This window comes from Salvelinus fontinalis, unplaced genomic scaffold, assembly GCF_029448725.1.
Source record: "Salvelinus fontinalis isolate EN_2023a unplaced genomic scaffold, ASM2944872v1 scaffold_0221, whole genome shotgun sequence".
NCBI lineage: Eukaryota > Metazoa > Chordata > Actinopteri > Salmoniformes > Salmonidae > Salvelinus > Salvelinus fontinalis.
Genome location: NW_026600430.1, coordinates 27810 through 43514, shown reverse-complemented (window position 1 = coordinate 43514; position 15705 = coordinate 27810). Strand labels below are relative to the sequence as shown.

General features: G+C 45.2%; 1 protein-coding gene across 1 annotated transcript in view; it reads right to left on the bottom strand.

Annotated features, from left to right (window-relative positions):
- Positions 1-15292, bottom strand: part of LOC129844746 (arf-GAP with GTPase, ANK repeat and PH domain-containing protein 1-like) — a 131686-nt gene extending 116394 nt beyond the window's left edge. Inside the window, exons 1-2 of the mRNA XM_055912830.1 lie at positions 15154-15292; positions 14359-14493 (exon numbers count right to left, since the gene is read on the bottom strand). Coding sequence (XP_055768805.1) covers positions 14359-14493; positions 15154-15208 — 190 coding nt within the window. The 5' untranslated portion in view covers positions 15209-15292. The remainder of the gene's footprint in view (positions 1-14358; positions 14494-15153) is intronic.
- Positions 15293-15705: the final 413 nt, after the last annotated feature.

Below are 15705 nucleotides of genomic sequence, written 5' to 3'. Positions count from 1 at the left end.
CGTTTTCAGTGGCTACACACAGAGCATAACATTAGATAGATATCCTCCTAGCAGCTAGCTAGCTGTCATGTCATTGGAGGAGTGGGTGGAGTGTCTATTTCCCCTCATATCGTTTTCAGTGGCTACACACAGCTAGAGATGAATTTGGTTAGCTAGCAAGAACATGAACGACTGTTATACAGTTAGCATATATCTTACATTCGCAAATTCACTCTGGCTATCTACTCCGATTTCAGAGCACTCTCGTCTGAGTGTCAGAGCGCAGACGTAGGTAAAAAATTAATAGTTAGTCAAGAACGCTCTAGATAACATGTAAACAGCCTAACCAGCTCTGCTACGGCAAGTAAAATGGTCAGAGTGAGGTGTTGTCTCATTTGTGTCTGGAAGTTGCTAGCCGACTTTAGCCAGTTAGGTTGTTGGTTGGAACAAGCATGCAGCATGGCAGGCAAGCTGTAGGACGAGGAGGCTACAATTCCCCATTGTTTATCAGTGTAATTTTGAAGGCCAACAAGCTGAAAAAGTCTGAGAGGGTTTATCTAATGTTTCTTCGTTAGATTTCGCTCTGGCTAGCATTAGTTGTTGTTCTTGTTGTTGTGTATAACTGAGGGAGAGAGAGTCTACCTTTTCATGGTTATTTGATCAATAGGACTGTGAAGTGTTTTATGGCTTTTGCAGAATAAGTTGTAATGATCTAAAGTCTCGCTGTTGCAACGGCCTGTAAACACACAGTCCAAACGCACTGCTGCCTTCCCACTCTATATTATTATAGAACTGTTCAAATGCTGTCTCACTTTAAAGAGAGCAGCAGAGCTGAACACTAGTGTGAATGTCATTCAGAGATACAGGTATAGAGGTGATAGGATCTACTTTGCTCCACAGAAGCCAGTTCATTTGGAATGGTTGTCGTAATTACTTTCACCATGCACGGTTCCATCAACAAGTTGACTGATTTCATAGTTCTCTATTGTTGATCTGGAATGAACGGATTCAGAACTTCTAGACTTGGTGAAATACAGTGGCATCAGAATCCTGACTGTGTCCATTATAACACAGTAGCTAATTACAGCAATAAAAAGTATACGACAGTGACAATACCGTAAATCAGTGTCCCTGAAGCGCGTGAGTATGTGTGAATGCTTCTCTCTGTGTGTGTGTGTGTGTGTGTGTGTGTGTGTGTGTGTGTGTGTGTGTGTTCCAGCAAGAGGACAGCGAGGCTTCTCAGCTCGTTAGTGTGTGCTAACGAAGCACTGCGTCCCGGCTCTGACACGGGGGCGGCTGCAGCGGTGCGCGCGACTTGCCATGGCGACCATAATTAGGATAATTAAATTAGCGCGCTGATGGACAAGGGGCCAGGGCGCTGTCAGGATCCCTGTCACCCCCCCCCCCCCCCTCCCCATAGAACACCACCCTCATCACACCCCATCCCTCAGACAGACAGCCTGCCCAGGCCACAGCGTCCTGACCAGATAGAGCATCACAGGTCATTATGTGTATGTCATAGAAAAATACAATGCCATCAGAAAGTATTCACACCCCTTGTCTTTTCCCACATTTTGTTGAGTTACAGCCTGAATTTAAAATGGATGACATTTATATTTTTTGTCACTGGCCTACACACAATACTCCATAATGTCAAAGTGGAATTCTGTTTTTTAAATGAAAAGCTGAAATGTCTATAAGTATTCAACTCCATTGTTATGGCAACGCCTAAATAAGTTCAGGAGGAAAAGTGCTTAACAAGTCAAGTAGTAAGTTGCATGGAGTCTGTGTGTAATAATAGTGTTTAACATGATGTTTTAATAACTACCTCATCTCGGTAACCCACACATACAAATATCTGTAAGGTCCCTCAGTCAAGCATTTCAAACACAGATTCAACCACAAAAACCAGGGAGTTTCTCTCGTGCCTCGCAGAGAAGTGCACCTATTGGTAGATGGGTACAACAACAAAAAAGCAGACAATGAATATCCCTTTGAGCATGAAGTTATGAATTACACTTTGGATGGTGTATCAATACACCCAGTCACTACAAAGATACAGGCGTCCTTCCCAACTCAGCTGCCAGAGAGGAAGGATACCGCTCAGGGATTTCACCATGAGGCCAATGGTGACTTTAAAACAGTTACAGAGTTTAATGGCTGTGATAGGAGAAAACTGAGGATGGATCAACAACATTATAGTTACTCTACAATATCAACCTTAATGACAGAGTGAAAAGGAGGAAGCTGGTACAGAATAAAAATATTCCAAAACATGCATTCTGTTTGCAACAAGGCACTAAAGTAATACTGCAAAAATGTGGCAAAGCAATTCAATTTTTGTCCTGAATACAAAATGTTATGGATTTGGCCCAAACATTACTGAGTACCACTCTCCATATTTTCAAGCATAGTGGTGGCTGCATCATGTTAAGGGTATACTTGTAATTGTTTTAAGGAACAGGGAGTTTTTCAGGATAAAAAATAAACGGAATGGAGCTAAGCACATGCAAAATCATAGAGGAAAACCTGATTCAATCTGCTTTCCACCAGACACTGGGAGATGAAATCACCTTACAGCAGGACCCTAACCTAAAACATAAGGACAAATATAGTTGCTTACCAAGAAGACAGTGAATGTTCCTGAGTGTACGAGTTACAGTTTTGACTTGAATCTACTTGAAAAATCTATGACAAGAACTGAAAATGGTTGTCTAGCAATTATCAACAACCAATCTCACAGATCTTGAAGAAGTTTGAAAATAATAAAATGGGCAAATGTTTTACAGTCCAGGTGTGGAAAGCTCTTCGACTTACCCAGAAAGACTCACAGCTGTAAATGCTGCCGAAGTGGTGACTCAGGGGTGAGAATAATTAAGTAAATGAGATGGGTATTTCATTTTCAATAACTGTGCAAAATTTCTAAAAACATGTTTTTACTTCGTCATTATTTGGTATTGTATTAGGATCCCCATTAGCTGTTGCAAAAGCAGCAGATACTCTTCCTGGGGTCCACACAAAACATGAAACATAATACAGAATGACATAATACAGAACATCAGACAAGAACAGCTCAAGGACAAAACTACATACATTTTTAGAAAGGCACACGTAGCCTACATATCAATGCATACACACAAACTATCTAGGTCAAATAGGGGAGAGGCGTTGTGCCGTGAGGTGTTGCTTTATCTGTTTTTTGAAACCAGGTTTGCTGTTTATTTGAGCAATATGAGATGGAAGGGAGCTCCATGCAATATGGGCTCTATAAAATACAGTACGTTTTCTTGAATTTGTTCTGGATTTGGGGACTATGAAAAGACCCCTGGTGGCATGTCTGGTGGGATAAGTGTGTGTGTCAGAGCTGTGTGTAAGTTGACTATGCAAACAATTTGGGATTTTCAACACATTCATGTTTCTAATAAAAATAAAAAGTGATGTAGTCAGTCTCTCCTCAACTCTTATCCAAGAGAGACTGGCATGGATAGTATTTATATCAGCCCTCTGATTACAATGAAGAGCAAGACGTACCGCTCTGATCTGGGCCAGTTGCAGCTTAACTAGGTCTTTCTTGCAGCACTGGACCACACGACTGGACAATAATCAAGATCAGACAAAACTAGAGTCTGCAGAACTTGCTTTTGGAGTGTGGTGTCACAAAAACAGAGCATCTCTTTATTATGGCCAGACCTCTCCCCATCTTTACAACCACTGAATTATGGGATATTGTGTGTAGATGGGTGAGGAAAAAATATATATTTATAAAATGTTGAATTCAGGCTCCAATAACAAAATGTGTAATAAGTCAAGGGGTATGAATACCTTCTGCACTGTACACATTAATACACAAACACACTCCTGTCGTGTGGTTCTACCATGACAACCTCTGACCTCACAAAAACACTGAACCACGAAACGAGTGTGACAGGACCGCTACATAGCACGTTCACACACACACACACACACACACACACACACACACACACGACCCTGCCAAAACAAACGAATCCTCTTCATTTGCCCCCCCCCCATCATAAATCTAATGCATGTTGATGACTGTGTATCTGTGCCAATTATTTTAATGGTAAATGTTCTGACCACTCATCCAACAGGATCATATATTTTATCCTTGTTCACACATTACAACTCATATTATCCTTGTTCACACATTACACCTCATATTATCCTTGTTCACACATTACAACTCATATTATCCTTGTTCACACATTACAACTCATATTATCCTTGTTCACACATTACAACTCTTATTATCCTTGTTCACACATTACAACTCTTATTATCCTTGTTCACACATTACAATTCATATTATCCTTGTTCACACATTACACCTCATATTATCCTTGTTCACACATTACAACTCATATTATCCTTGTTCACACATTACAACTCATATTATCCTTGTTCACACATTACAACTCATATTATCCTTGTTCACACATTACAACTCATATTATCCTCACACATTACAACTCATATTATCCTCACATTACAACTCATATTATCCTTGTTCACACATTACAACTCATATTATCCTTGTTCACACATTACAACTCATATTATCCTTGTTCACACATTACAACTCATATTATCCTTGTTCACACATTACAACTCATATTATCCTCACACATTACAACTCATATTATCCTTGTTCACACATTACAATTCATATTATCGTTGTTCACACATTACAACTCATTTTATCCTCACATTACACCTCATATTATCCTTGTTCACACATTACAACTCATATTATCCTCACATTACAACTCATATTATCCTCACACATCACACCTCATATTATCCTCACATTACAACTCATATTATCCTCACACATTACACCTCATATTGTCCTCACATTACACCTCATATTATCCTTGTTCTCATATTATCCTCACATTACAACTCATATTATCCTCACACATTACAACTCATATTATCCTTGTTCACACATTACAACTCATATTATCCTTGTTCACATATTATCCTCACATTACACCTCATATTATCCTCACACATTACAACTCATATTATCCTCACATTACAACTCATATTATCCTCACACATTACAACTCATATTATCCTCACATTACAACTCATATTATCCTCGTTCACACATTACAACTCATATTATCCTTGTTCACACATTACAACTCATATTATTCTTGTTCACACATTACAACTCATATTATCCTCACACATTACAACTCATTATCCTCACATTACAACTCATATTATCCTCACACATTACAACTCATATTATCCTCACACATTACAACTCATATTATCCTCACATTACAACTCATATTATCCTCGTTCACACATTACAACTCATATTATCCTTGTTCACACATTACACCTCATATTATCCTCACACATTACACCTCATATTATCCTCACACATTACAACTCATATTATTCTTGTTCACACATTACAACTCATATTATCCTTGTTCACACATTACAACTCATATTATCCTCACACATTACAACTCATTATCCTCACATTACAACTCATATTATCCTCACACATTACAACTCATATTATCCTCACACATTACAACTCATATTATCCTCACATTACAACTCATATTATTCTTGTTCACACATTACAACTCATATTATCCTCACATTACAACTCATATTATCCTCACATTACAACTCATATTATTCTTGTTCACACATTACAACTCATATTATCCTCACATTACACCTCATATTATCCTCACACATTACAACTCATATTATCCTCACATTACAACTCATATTATTCTTGTTCACACATTACAACTTATATTATCCTCACACATTACAACTCATTATCCTCACATTACAACTCATATTATCCTCACACATTACAACTCATATTATCCTCACACATTACAACTCATATTATCCTCACACATTACAACTCATATTATCCTCACACATTACAACTCATATTATCCTCACATTACAACTCATATTATCCTCGTTCACACATTACAACTCATATTATCCTTGTTCACACATTACACCTCATATTATCCTCACACATTACACCTCATATTATCCTCACACATTACAACTCATATTATTCTTGTTCACACATTACAACTCATATTATTCTTGTTCACACATTACACCTCATATTATCCTCACATTACAACTCATATTATCCTCGTTCACACATTACAACTCATATTATTCTTGTTCACACATTACACCTCATATTATCCTCACATTACAACTCATTGGCTGTTTTATTTGATTTAAAACAAGACTTGGCATTATTTTACTGTTACTTTGAATCTCCATAAAGTCCCATTGGAATCATGTCAAATTAGTGCAAATCAACATGAACTTATGGCAGGGATTCATAGCCTATATGAGCAGGTGCTTCATAATGTACGTATGTAGCTTGCATAAATGATGGTACACATATCGTATGCCTAACAGAAAGCGATCCATAGTTAAAGTGAGATCAGGGACTACGCATGCAAGGCTGCAAAGATCAATACACAAAATGTGTTGAGGAATGATTTCTGTTTTATAAATTGCAGCTTCATTTTCAACTGTCTGCTTCACTATTCCCCTGGCGATGAATTAAGGGAGACGGGCTAAATCTACAACACTTTCATTTATCATCTGTGTTTTAAAACGCAATTTATCTGCAGAACGACTGAATGGTGAAAGTCAGACATAATGTAATTCTAAACAGACCTGTTTCTCTATGCGCTGCAGTATACCAGCAAATAAAACAAAAATTATATTCAAAACAATACTAATATAAAAAGAATAGTAATCTTCACCATCATAACAAAACTCCACAGTTCCTTCCATCCAAAGCACGTGTCACATGACGTGAGGGAATTGAACCCAGCACCTTAGACACTGAGTTATCTGGACCACACTACAAACACACCACAGGGCTCGGAGCAGACATAACGGGCTCCAACAGTGTGTGTGTGTGTGTGTGTGTGTGTGTGTGTGTGTGTGTGTGTGTGTGTGTGTGTGTGCGTGCGAGAATAGAGTATGAGCACCAAGTTCTACAGTCAGGCGAATACGCTCCACAATCAAAAGGTCACCTTTAATTCAACGCCACCTTTTATTCAACAAAATGGAGTCTGCGATTACATTCAGAGACCGTGAGTAAATGAGAGAAACACAGGAGGTAGATGACTAGAGATGATGCTATTGGTCCTCTATTACAGGAGAATTAGTGTGGGGGTGGGGGGGGGGGGATCTTACGATCGCCTCGGACCAATTATTTTTGTTGAGCATCTTAACCACATCCTCCTCTAGCGAAGGCAGAGAGCCCCCGCCACACATCGTCATTACTACAGTCCTCCGTCTCCAAATTAAGGTCATGTAAAGTAGTAATTACGGAAAATGTGCAGCTTGGATGCAAGAGGGAAGGAGGCTAATTCAGGCAAACTCAAGCGTGTGTGCATACATGTACTTGGTGCACGCGCCACACACACACACACACACACACACACACACACACACACACACACACAGAGAGAAAAAGAGAGATACACACATACAGAGAAAAAGAGAGACACACATACAGAGAAAAAGAGAGATACACACATACAGAGAAAAAGAGACACACACACACACACAGAGAAAAAGAGACACACACACACACACAGAGAAAAAGAGAGACACACACACACCTCTGGGCAGAAAACTGCTGCCAAGGCGCGGCTGCGGCACAAAACATGAAAATAATAATTTTGGTACTCATCAATGAATTCCACTGGAGTGGATCATTCTAAAAGGCCTGATTCATTGAGGATCATTAAATAAAAAAGGAGACAGTGTCACTAATAAGGATTTTAGACTTTTTTTCTTAGCATTCATTTACCACAGATGAGGGACCTGGCTGTCAGACACGCCCACACTCACACCCTGAGAAGGACAGTAGATTTGGCTTCACCAGCAGTGTAACAACTAACAGGATAATAGCAGGGTATTGAGTTTCTGAAGCTCCCTCCTGGCTCAGCAGCACAGAGGATTTACACACTGACGACTACGAGGTCGCGCATGACTCCAACACCATCATTAAGTCTGCCGACGACGCGACGGTGGTGGGCCTGACCACCGACGACCATGAGACGGTGGTGGGCCTGACCACCGACGACCATGAGACGGTGGTGGGCCTGACCACCGACGACCATGAGACGGCCTACAGGGAGGAGGTCATTGACCTGGCAGTGTGGTGCCAGGACAACAACGTGCCCCTCAACGTCAGCAAGACAAAGGAGCTGATCATGGACTACAGGAAACGGAGGGCCGAGCATACCTCCATTCACATACACAGGGCTGTAGTGGAGCAGGTGGAGAGCTTCAAGTTCCTCGTGTCCACATCACTAAGGAAATAACATGGTCCACACACACCAACACAGTCGAGGAAACAGGGCCTCCCCCTTCAGGAGGCTGAACAGATTCTGCATAGGCCCTCAGATCCTCAGAAAGTTCTACAGCTGCACCATTGAGAGCATCTTGACTGGCTGCATCAGCGCTTAGTATGGAGACTGCTCTGCATCCAACCACAAGGCGCTACAGAGGGTAGTGAGAACGGCCCAGTACATCACTGTGACCGAACTCTCTGCTATCCAGGACCTCTACAAAAACTGCCAAAGACTCCAACCACCCTAGTCATAGACTGTTCTCTCTGCTACCGCATGGCAAGCGGTACCGGAGCACCAAGTCTGGAACCAACAGGACCCTGAGCAGCGTGTACCCTTAAGCCATAAGACTGCTAAACAGTTAGTTAAATAGTTAACCAATTGCTACCTGGACTATCTGCATTGACCATTATTACAATAACCTCTTTTGACTCATCACATACGCTGCTGTTACAGTTTATTATCATCCTGTTGTCACTTTCTCTACCTATATATACATATCTACCTCAATTACCTCGTACCCCTGCACATCGACTCCCTACTGGTACCCTGTGTATATAACCAAGTTATCATTGGCTCGGTACTGGTACCCCGTGTATATAACCAAGTTATCATTGGCTCGGTACTGGTACCCTGTGTATATAACCAAGTTACCATTTACTCCCTACTGGTACCCTGTGTATATAACCAAGTTATCATTGGCTCGGTACTGGTTCCCCGTGTATATAACCAAGTTATCATTGGCTCGGTACTGGTACCCTGTGTATATAACCAAGTTACCATTTACTCCCTACTGGTACCCTGTGTATATAACCAAGTTATCATTGGCTCGGTACTGGTTCCCCGTGTATATAGCCAAGTTATCGACTCGGTACTGGTACCCCGTGTATATGGCCTAGTTATCATCGACTCGGTACTGGTACCCCGTGTATATGGCCAAGTTATCATCGACTCGGTACTGGTACCCCGTGTATATGGCCAAGTTATCATCGACTCGGTACTGGTCCCTGTGTATATGGCCAAGTTATCATCGACTCGGTACTGGTCCCTGTGTATATGGCCAAGTTATCATCGACTCGGTACTGGTCCCTGTGTATATGGCCAAGTTATCATCGACTCGGTACTGGTCCCTGTGTATATGGCCAAGTTATCATCGACTCGGTACTGGTCCCTGTGTATATGGCCAAGTTATCATCGACTCGGTACTGGTCCCTGTGTATATGGCCAAGTTATCATCGACTCGGTACTGGTCCCTGTGTATATGGCCAAGTTATCATCGACTCGGTACTGGTCCCTGTGTATATGGCCAAGTTATCATCGACTCGGTACTGGTCCCTGTATATACGACCAAGTTGACACTGGGATGGTATCTATCTAGAGCCGGCTGCATCTGCTGCACTCACCAAAACAGAGGGCTGTTACAATCATCTCACTGTACAAAAACTAACCCGCGCACACACACACACACACACCTCATCCCCATCAAATCCCAGAGAAGTGTGTGCTGCAGGGCCGGGGTTCCCATAGAGAGAATGAGTCAACTAAACATCTTGAGATCCAGCTGATTTCCCTGGAGTAGGAATAGATCTGGAGGCTGCCGTCAGTCAGTCAGTCTGGATGGAGGATGGAGGCTGCCGTCAGTCAGTCAGTCTGGATGGAGGCTGCCGTCAGTCAGTCAGTCTGGATGGAGGCTGCAGTCTGTCAGTCAGTCTGGATGGAGGCTGCAGTCTGTCAGTCAGTCTGGATGGAGGCTGCCGTCAGTCAGTCAGTCTGGATGGAGGCTGCAGTCTGTCAGTCAGTCTGGATGGAGGCTGCCGTCAGTCAGTCAGTCTGGATGGAGGCTGCCGTCAGTCAGTCAGTCTGGATGGAGGCTGCCGTCAGTCAGTCAGTCTGGATGGAGGATGGAGGCTGCCGTCAGTCAGTCAGTCTGGATGGAGGCTGCCGTCAGTCAGTCAGTCAGTCAGTCAGTCTGGATGGAGGATGGAGGCTGCCGTCAGTCAGTCAGTCTGGATGGAGGCTGCCGTCAGTCAGTCAGTCAGTCAGTCAGTCAGTCAGTCAGTCAGTCAGTCTGGATGGAGGCTGCCGTCAGTCAGTCAGTCTGGATGGAGGCTGCCGTCAGTCAGTCAGTCTGGATGGAGGCTGCCGTCAGTCAGTCAGTCTGGATGGAGGCTGCCGTCAGTCAGTCAGTCTGGATGCTGCAGTCTGTCAGTCTGGATGCTGCAGTCTGTCAGTCTGGATGCTGCAGTCTGTCAGTCTGGATGCTGCAGTCTGTCCGTCTGGATGCTGCAGTCTGTCCGTCTGGATGCTGCAGTCTGTCCGTCTGGAGGCTGCAGTCTGTCCGTCTGGAGGCTGCAGTCTGTCCGTCTGGAGGCTGCAGTCTGTCCGTCTGGAGGCTGCAGTCTGTCCGTCTGGAGGCTGCAGTCTGTCCGTCTGGAGGCTGCAGTCTGTCCGTCTGGAGGCTGCAGTCAGTCCGTCTGGATGCTGCAGTCTGTCCGTCTGGATGCTGCAGTCTGTCCGTCTGGAGGCTGCAGTCTGTCCGTCTGGAGGCTGCAGTCTGTCCGTCTGGAGGCTGCAGTCTGTCCGTCTGGAGGCTGCCGTCAGTCAGTCAGTCTGGATGCTGCAGTCTGTCCGTCTGGAGGCTGCAGTCAGTCAGTCTGGAGGCTGCCGTCAGTCAGTCAGTCTGGATGCTGCAGTCTGTCCGTCTGGATGCTGCAGTCTGTCCGTCTGGAGGCTGCAGTCTGTCCGTCTGGAGGCTGCAGTCTGTCCGTCTGGAGGCTGCCGTCAGTCAGTCAGTCTGGAGGCTGCAGTCTGTCCGTCTGGAGGCTGCAGTCTGTCCGTCTGGAGGCTGCCGTCAGTCAGTCAGTCTGGATGCTGCAGTCTGTCCGTCTGGAGGCTGCAGTCTGTCCGTCTGGATGCTGCAGTCTGTCCGTCTGGATGCTGCAGTCTGTCCGTCTGGAGGCTGCAGTCTGTCCGTCTGGAGGCTGCAGTCTGTCCGTCTGGAGGCTGCCGTCAGTCAGTCAGTCTGGATGGAGGCTGCCGTCTGTCCGTCTGGAGGCTGCAGTCTGTCCGTCTGGAGGCTGCAGTCTGTCCGTCTGGAGGCTGCAGTCTGTCCGTCTGGAGGCTGCAGTCTGTCCGTCTGGAGGCTGCAGTCTGTCCGTCTGGAGGCTGCAGTCTGTCCGTCTGGAGGCTGCAGTCTGTCCGTCTGGAGGCTGCAGTCTGTCCGTCTGGAGGCTGCAGTCTGTCCGTCTGGAGGCTGCAGTCTGTCCGTCTGGAGGCTGCAGTCTGTCCGTCTGGAGGCTGCAGTCTGTCCGTCTGGAGGCTGCAGTCTGTCCGTCTGGAGGCTGCAGTCTGTCCGTCTGGAGGCTGCAGTCTGTCCGTCTGGAGGCTGCAGTCTGTCCGTCTGGAGGCTGCAGTCTGTCCGTCTGGAGGCTGCAGTCTGTCCGTCTGGAGACTGCTGTCTGTCCGTCTGGAGGCTGCTGTCTGTCCGTCTGGAGGCTGCTGTCTGTCCGTCTGGAGGCTGCTGTCTGTCAGTCTGGAGGCTGCTGTCTGTCCGTCTGGAGGCTGCTGTCTGTCAGTCTGGAGGCTGCAGTCTGTCCGTCTGGAGGCTGCAGTCTGTCCGTCTGGAGGCTGCAGTCTGTCCGTCTGGAGACTGCTGTCTGTCCGTCTGGAGGCTGCTGTCTGTCCGTCTGGAGGCTGCTGTCTGTCCGTCTGGAGGCTGCTGTCTGTCCGTCTGGAGGCTGCTGTCTGTCAGTCTGGAGGCTGCTGTCTGTCCGTCTGGAGGCTGCTGTCTGTCAGTCTGGAGGCTGCTGTCTGTCAGTCTGTCACCCACACCCCAAACGACTTCTAAGCGACTTGTAAATCCACTGAGACCTCTTTTACTCTGGGGTTTCAAACCATCTATCGATGGATTCAGGTTGGAAACACCACGTAGTCTGATTTCAAGTGCATCATGCAAAAACTGATAGTATATGTCTTGCATTTGATCATGTCTGAAAACAGAGCCTCAGTAGTCATATTGAAAGAGACTTTCAGATCTACACCAGCAGGGCTCCACAGAAAAGCTGGTCTGAAGAGACCACAACAGTCTTCATGTGTATTCACCTACTGCTCTCTAGTGGTCAGTCAATGTAATGACAACATTTTCTCACTTGGACCCACAATGGCCATTAAGTGTTTTAGATTGATCATATTTACCAGATACATCATTCATTTCATGATGAATCATTTCGAAATCCACGTTCTTGGTTACAGAAAATAGCATTTTGTGATACAAGTGGAAATAAAACAGAAATGAGTCCAGCAGACTTAGCGACACACACACACACACAGAGACACACAGACACACACACACAGAGAGAGAGACACACACACACAGAGAGAGACACACACACACAGACACACACAGAGAGAGACACACACACACAGACACACACAGAGAGACACACACACACACAGACACACAGAGAGACACACACACACAGACACACAGAGAGACACACACACACAGAGAGACACAGAGAGAGAGACACACAGAGAGAGAGACACACACACACAGAGAGAGACACACAGAGAGAGAGAGAGAGAGACACACAGAGAGAGAGACACACAGAGAGAGAGACACACAGAGAGAGAGACACACAGAGAGAGAGACACAGAGAGAGAGACACACAGAGAGAGAGACACACAGAGAGAGAGACACACAGAAAGACTTGTCATTGTGGAGGATGATTTGGTGTATTGCTGGTAATGAACCACTGATTGCATGCCATATATTTCCCTAATTACAGCCTAGCTGGGCCCATGCCCCGCCTCAGCTCCCCCATGATGACACCACAGCTTTATTAATGAGTTACAGCTTGGTGATTAATATAGGTGATATAGCAGAACAGCCTCAGGGCTGACCCACTGGAGCAGGACTCCTACTTGATATTAACACGGGTGACCATACTATAGGAGTATAGTGAAGACTCTTCTAGAAGACATCACCTCCAACAAGCTACTATAGACCATACAGGTCCATTCTGAACAGCATCTAGCTAGATAACACTGTGGACACCAGGGCTTGGTGGCTTCATGGAGACATTCTGACATGAGTCATTTATCAGACGCTCTTATCCAGAGAGACTTACAGTAGTGAGAGCAGACCGTCTTATACTTGTTATGGACACATGGACACTTTAATGAAGAAACTGGATATTTCTTGGTGGAAAAGGGAATGAAAGGTCAGCCATATTTCTCAGGGGCAAAGGGAGTCCAAGGTCAGCCATATTTCTTGATGGAAAAGGGAGTCCAAGAACAGCTATATATATTTTGGAGTCACAGGTCAGCCATATCTCTTGAACCATCCTCTCCCTCTCATTCCTCATCACGTGTTTTATGTATTTCTCCATGCTGGTTGAGATCATGTGACATGGGCAGCGAATGGCTGGTGCTGCTGGACTGGGTGCCGTTGTCCATTAGAGGGACCTTGTGACTCAGCCCGCTCCCCTCCCTGTATTATAAAATGTAATTGCGGTTCTCTTCAGCTGAATAGATGAGAAGGCCCATTTAATAGTTAATTGACAGATGATTAAGACCAAGCAAACGGCCAGTCATCAGGGGAATGTCACCTTGCTTCCCAGCTTCTTACTGTTTCCCGGCATGTCTTTATAAAGGAAGGAAAGAGCTTTGGCTGCACACTGTAGAGATGTATGAATTACAGGTAGTGGCTTCAGCTGACCAACTGTATTTTATGGATGATAATTGCTACCCCAAATTAAACCAAATCCACAACCTGTGAGAAACATTTAATCTGCATAAACACATTCTAAAATGTATTTTTATTCTCATAAGTCTGTCTCCCAACTTCCTGTATCTAAGTTGTGTTGAATGAATGGAAATAGATAATCCATGATGTACAGTTATTGTTGAGTTAGAACAGACAACTCAAAAGGTGGGTAATCTTGGTTTTCTATAACAGTCTTACCGTCCTGGAAGACCCGTTCCACATTGAGGCCGTAGGTGGCACACGTCTCATAGTAGGTGCAGCGCTTCAGGTCATTGGACAGCTTGCGTGCTCGCGTGTCATCGATGACCCGGGGATTGGCTGAGCTGATAGCATCTGCAATCACAGAAATAGACAATCATGTGGCGCCCTCTAGTGCTGACAGACAGGAAGTGCATGTCTTATTGCAGTAATTACAAACAGACGCTAGGTGGCAGTGGCACTCCAAGGAAGGGATTTCAGATAGCTGGAGGAAAGATGCAAGGACGTGTATGGAACTATGGTGCAACCAAGTATTCTGTTCATGTACTGTGTGTTTGTGCATGTATGTTTCTCTGCGTGCCAGTGTATGTGTGTCTCTGCGTGCCAGTGTGTCTCTGCGTGCCAGTGTGTGTGTGTGTGTGTCTCTACGTGGCAAGTGTGTGTGTGTCTCTGTGCCAGTGTGTGTGTGTGCGTGTATGTGTGTCTCTGCGCGGCAAGTGTGTGTGTCTCTGTGTGCCAGTGTGTGTGTGTGTGTGTGCCAGTGTGTGTGTCTCTGCGTGCCAGTGTGTGTGTGTGTGTGTGCCAGTGTGTGTGTCTCTGCGTGCCAGTGTGTGTGTGTGTGTGTGCCAGTGTGTGTGTCTCTGCGTGCCAGTGTGTGCCAGTGTGTGTGTGTGCGTGTATGTGTGTCTCTGCGCGGCAAGTGTGTGTGTCTCTGTGTGCCAGTGTGCGTCAGTGTGTGTGTGCCAGTGTGTGTGTCTCTGCGTGCCAGTGTGTGTGTGTGTGTGTGTGTCTCACCTTGCGTCCCCACCAGCACCAGAGGCACCTCAGCAGTGTTGCGGTAGTTAGCCATGCGGCTGTAGTAATGGTAGACTGTCTGGAAACTGATCTCATCCTCCAGACTGAACACAAATATCACTGCATCCACCCACAGGGCAAACTGGAGCGAGAGAGCAAGAGAGACGAAAGTGAGAGAGCAAGAGGGAGACAGAGGAAGAGAGAGACGAAAGTGAGAGAGCAAGAGAGAGACGAAAGTGAGAGAGCAAGAGAGAGACGAAAGTGAGAGAGCAAGAGAGAGACGAAAGTGAGAGAGCAAGAGAGAGACAGAGCAAGAGAGAGACGAAAGTGAGAGAGCAAGAGAGAGACAGAGCAAGAGAGAGACGAAAGTGAGAGAGCAAGAGAGAGACAGAGCAAGAGAGAGACGAAAGTGAGAGAGCAAGAGAGAGACAGAGGAAGAGAGAGGAGAAAGTGAGAGAACAAGAGGGAGACAGAGGAAGAGAGAGGAGAAAGTGAGAGAGCAAGAGAGAGACGAAAGTGAGAGAGCAAGAGAGAGACAGAGCAAGAGAGAGA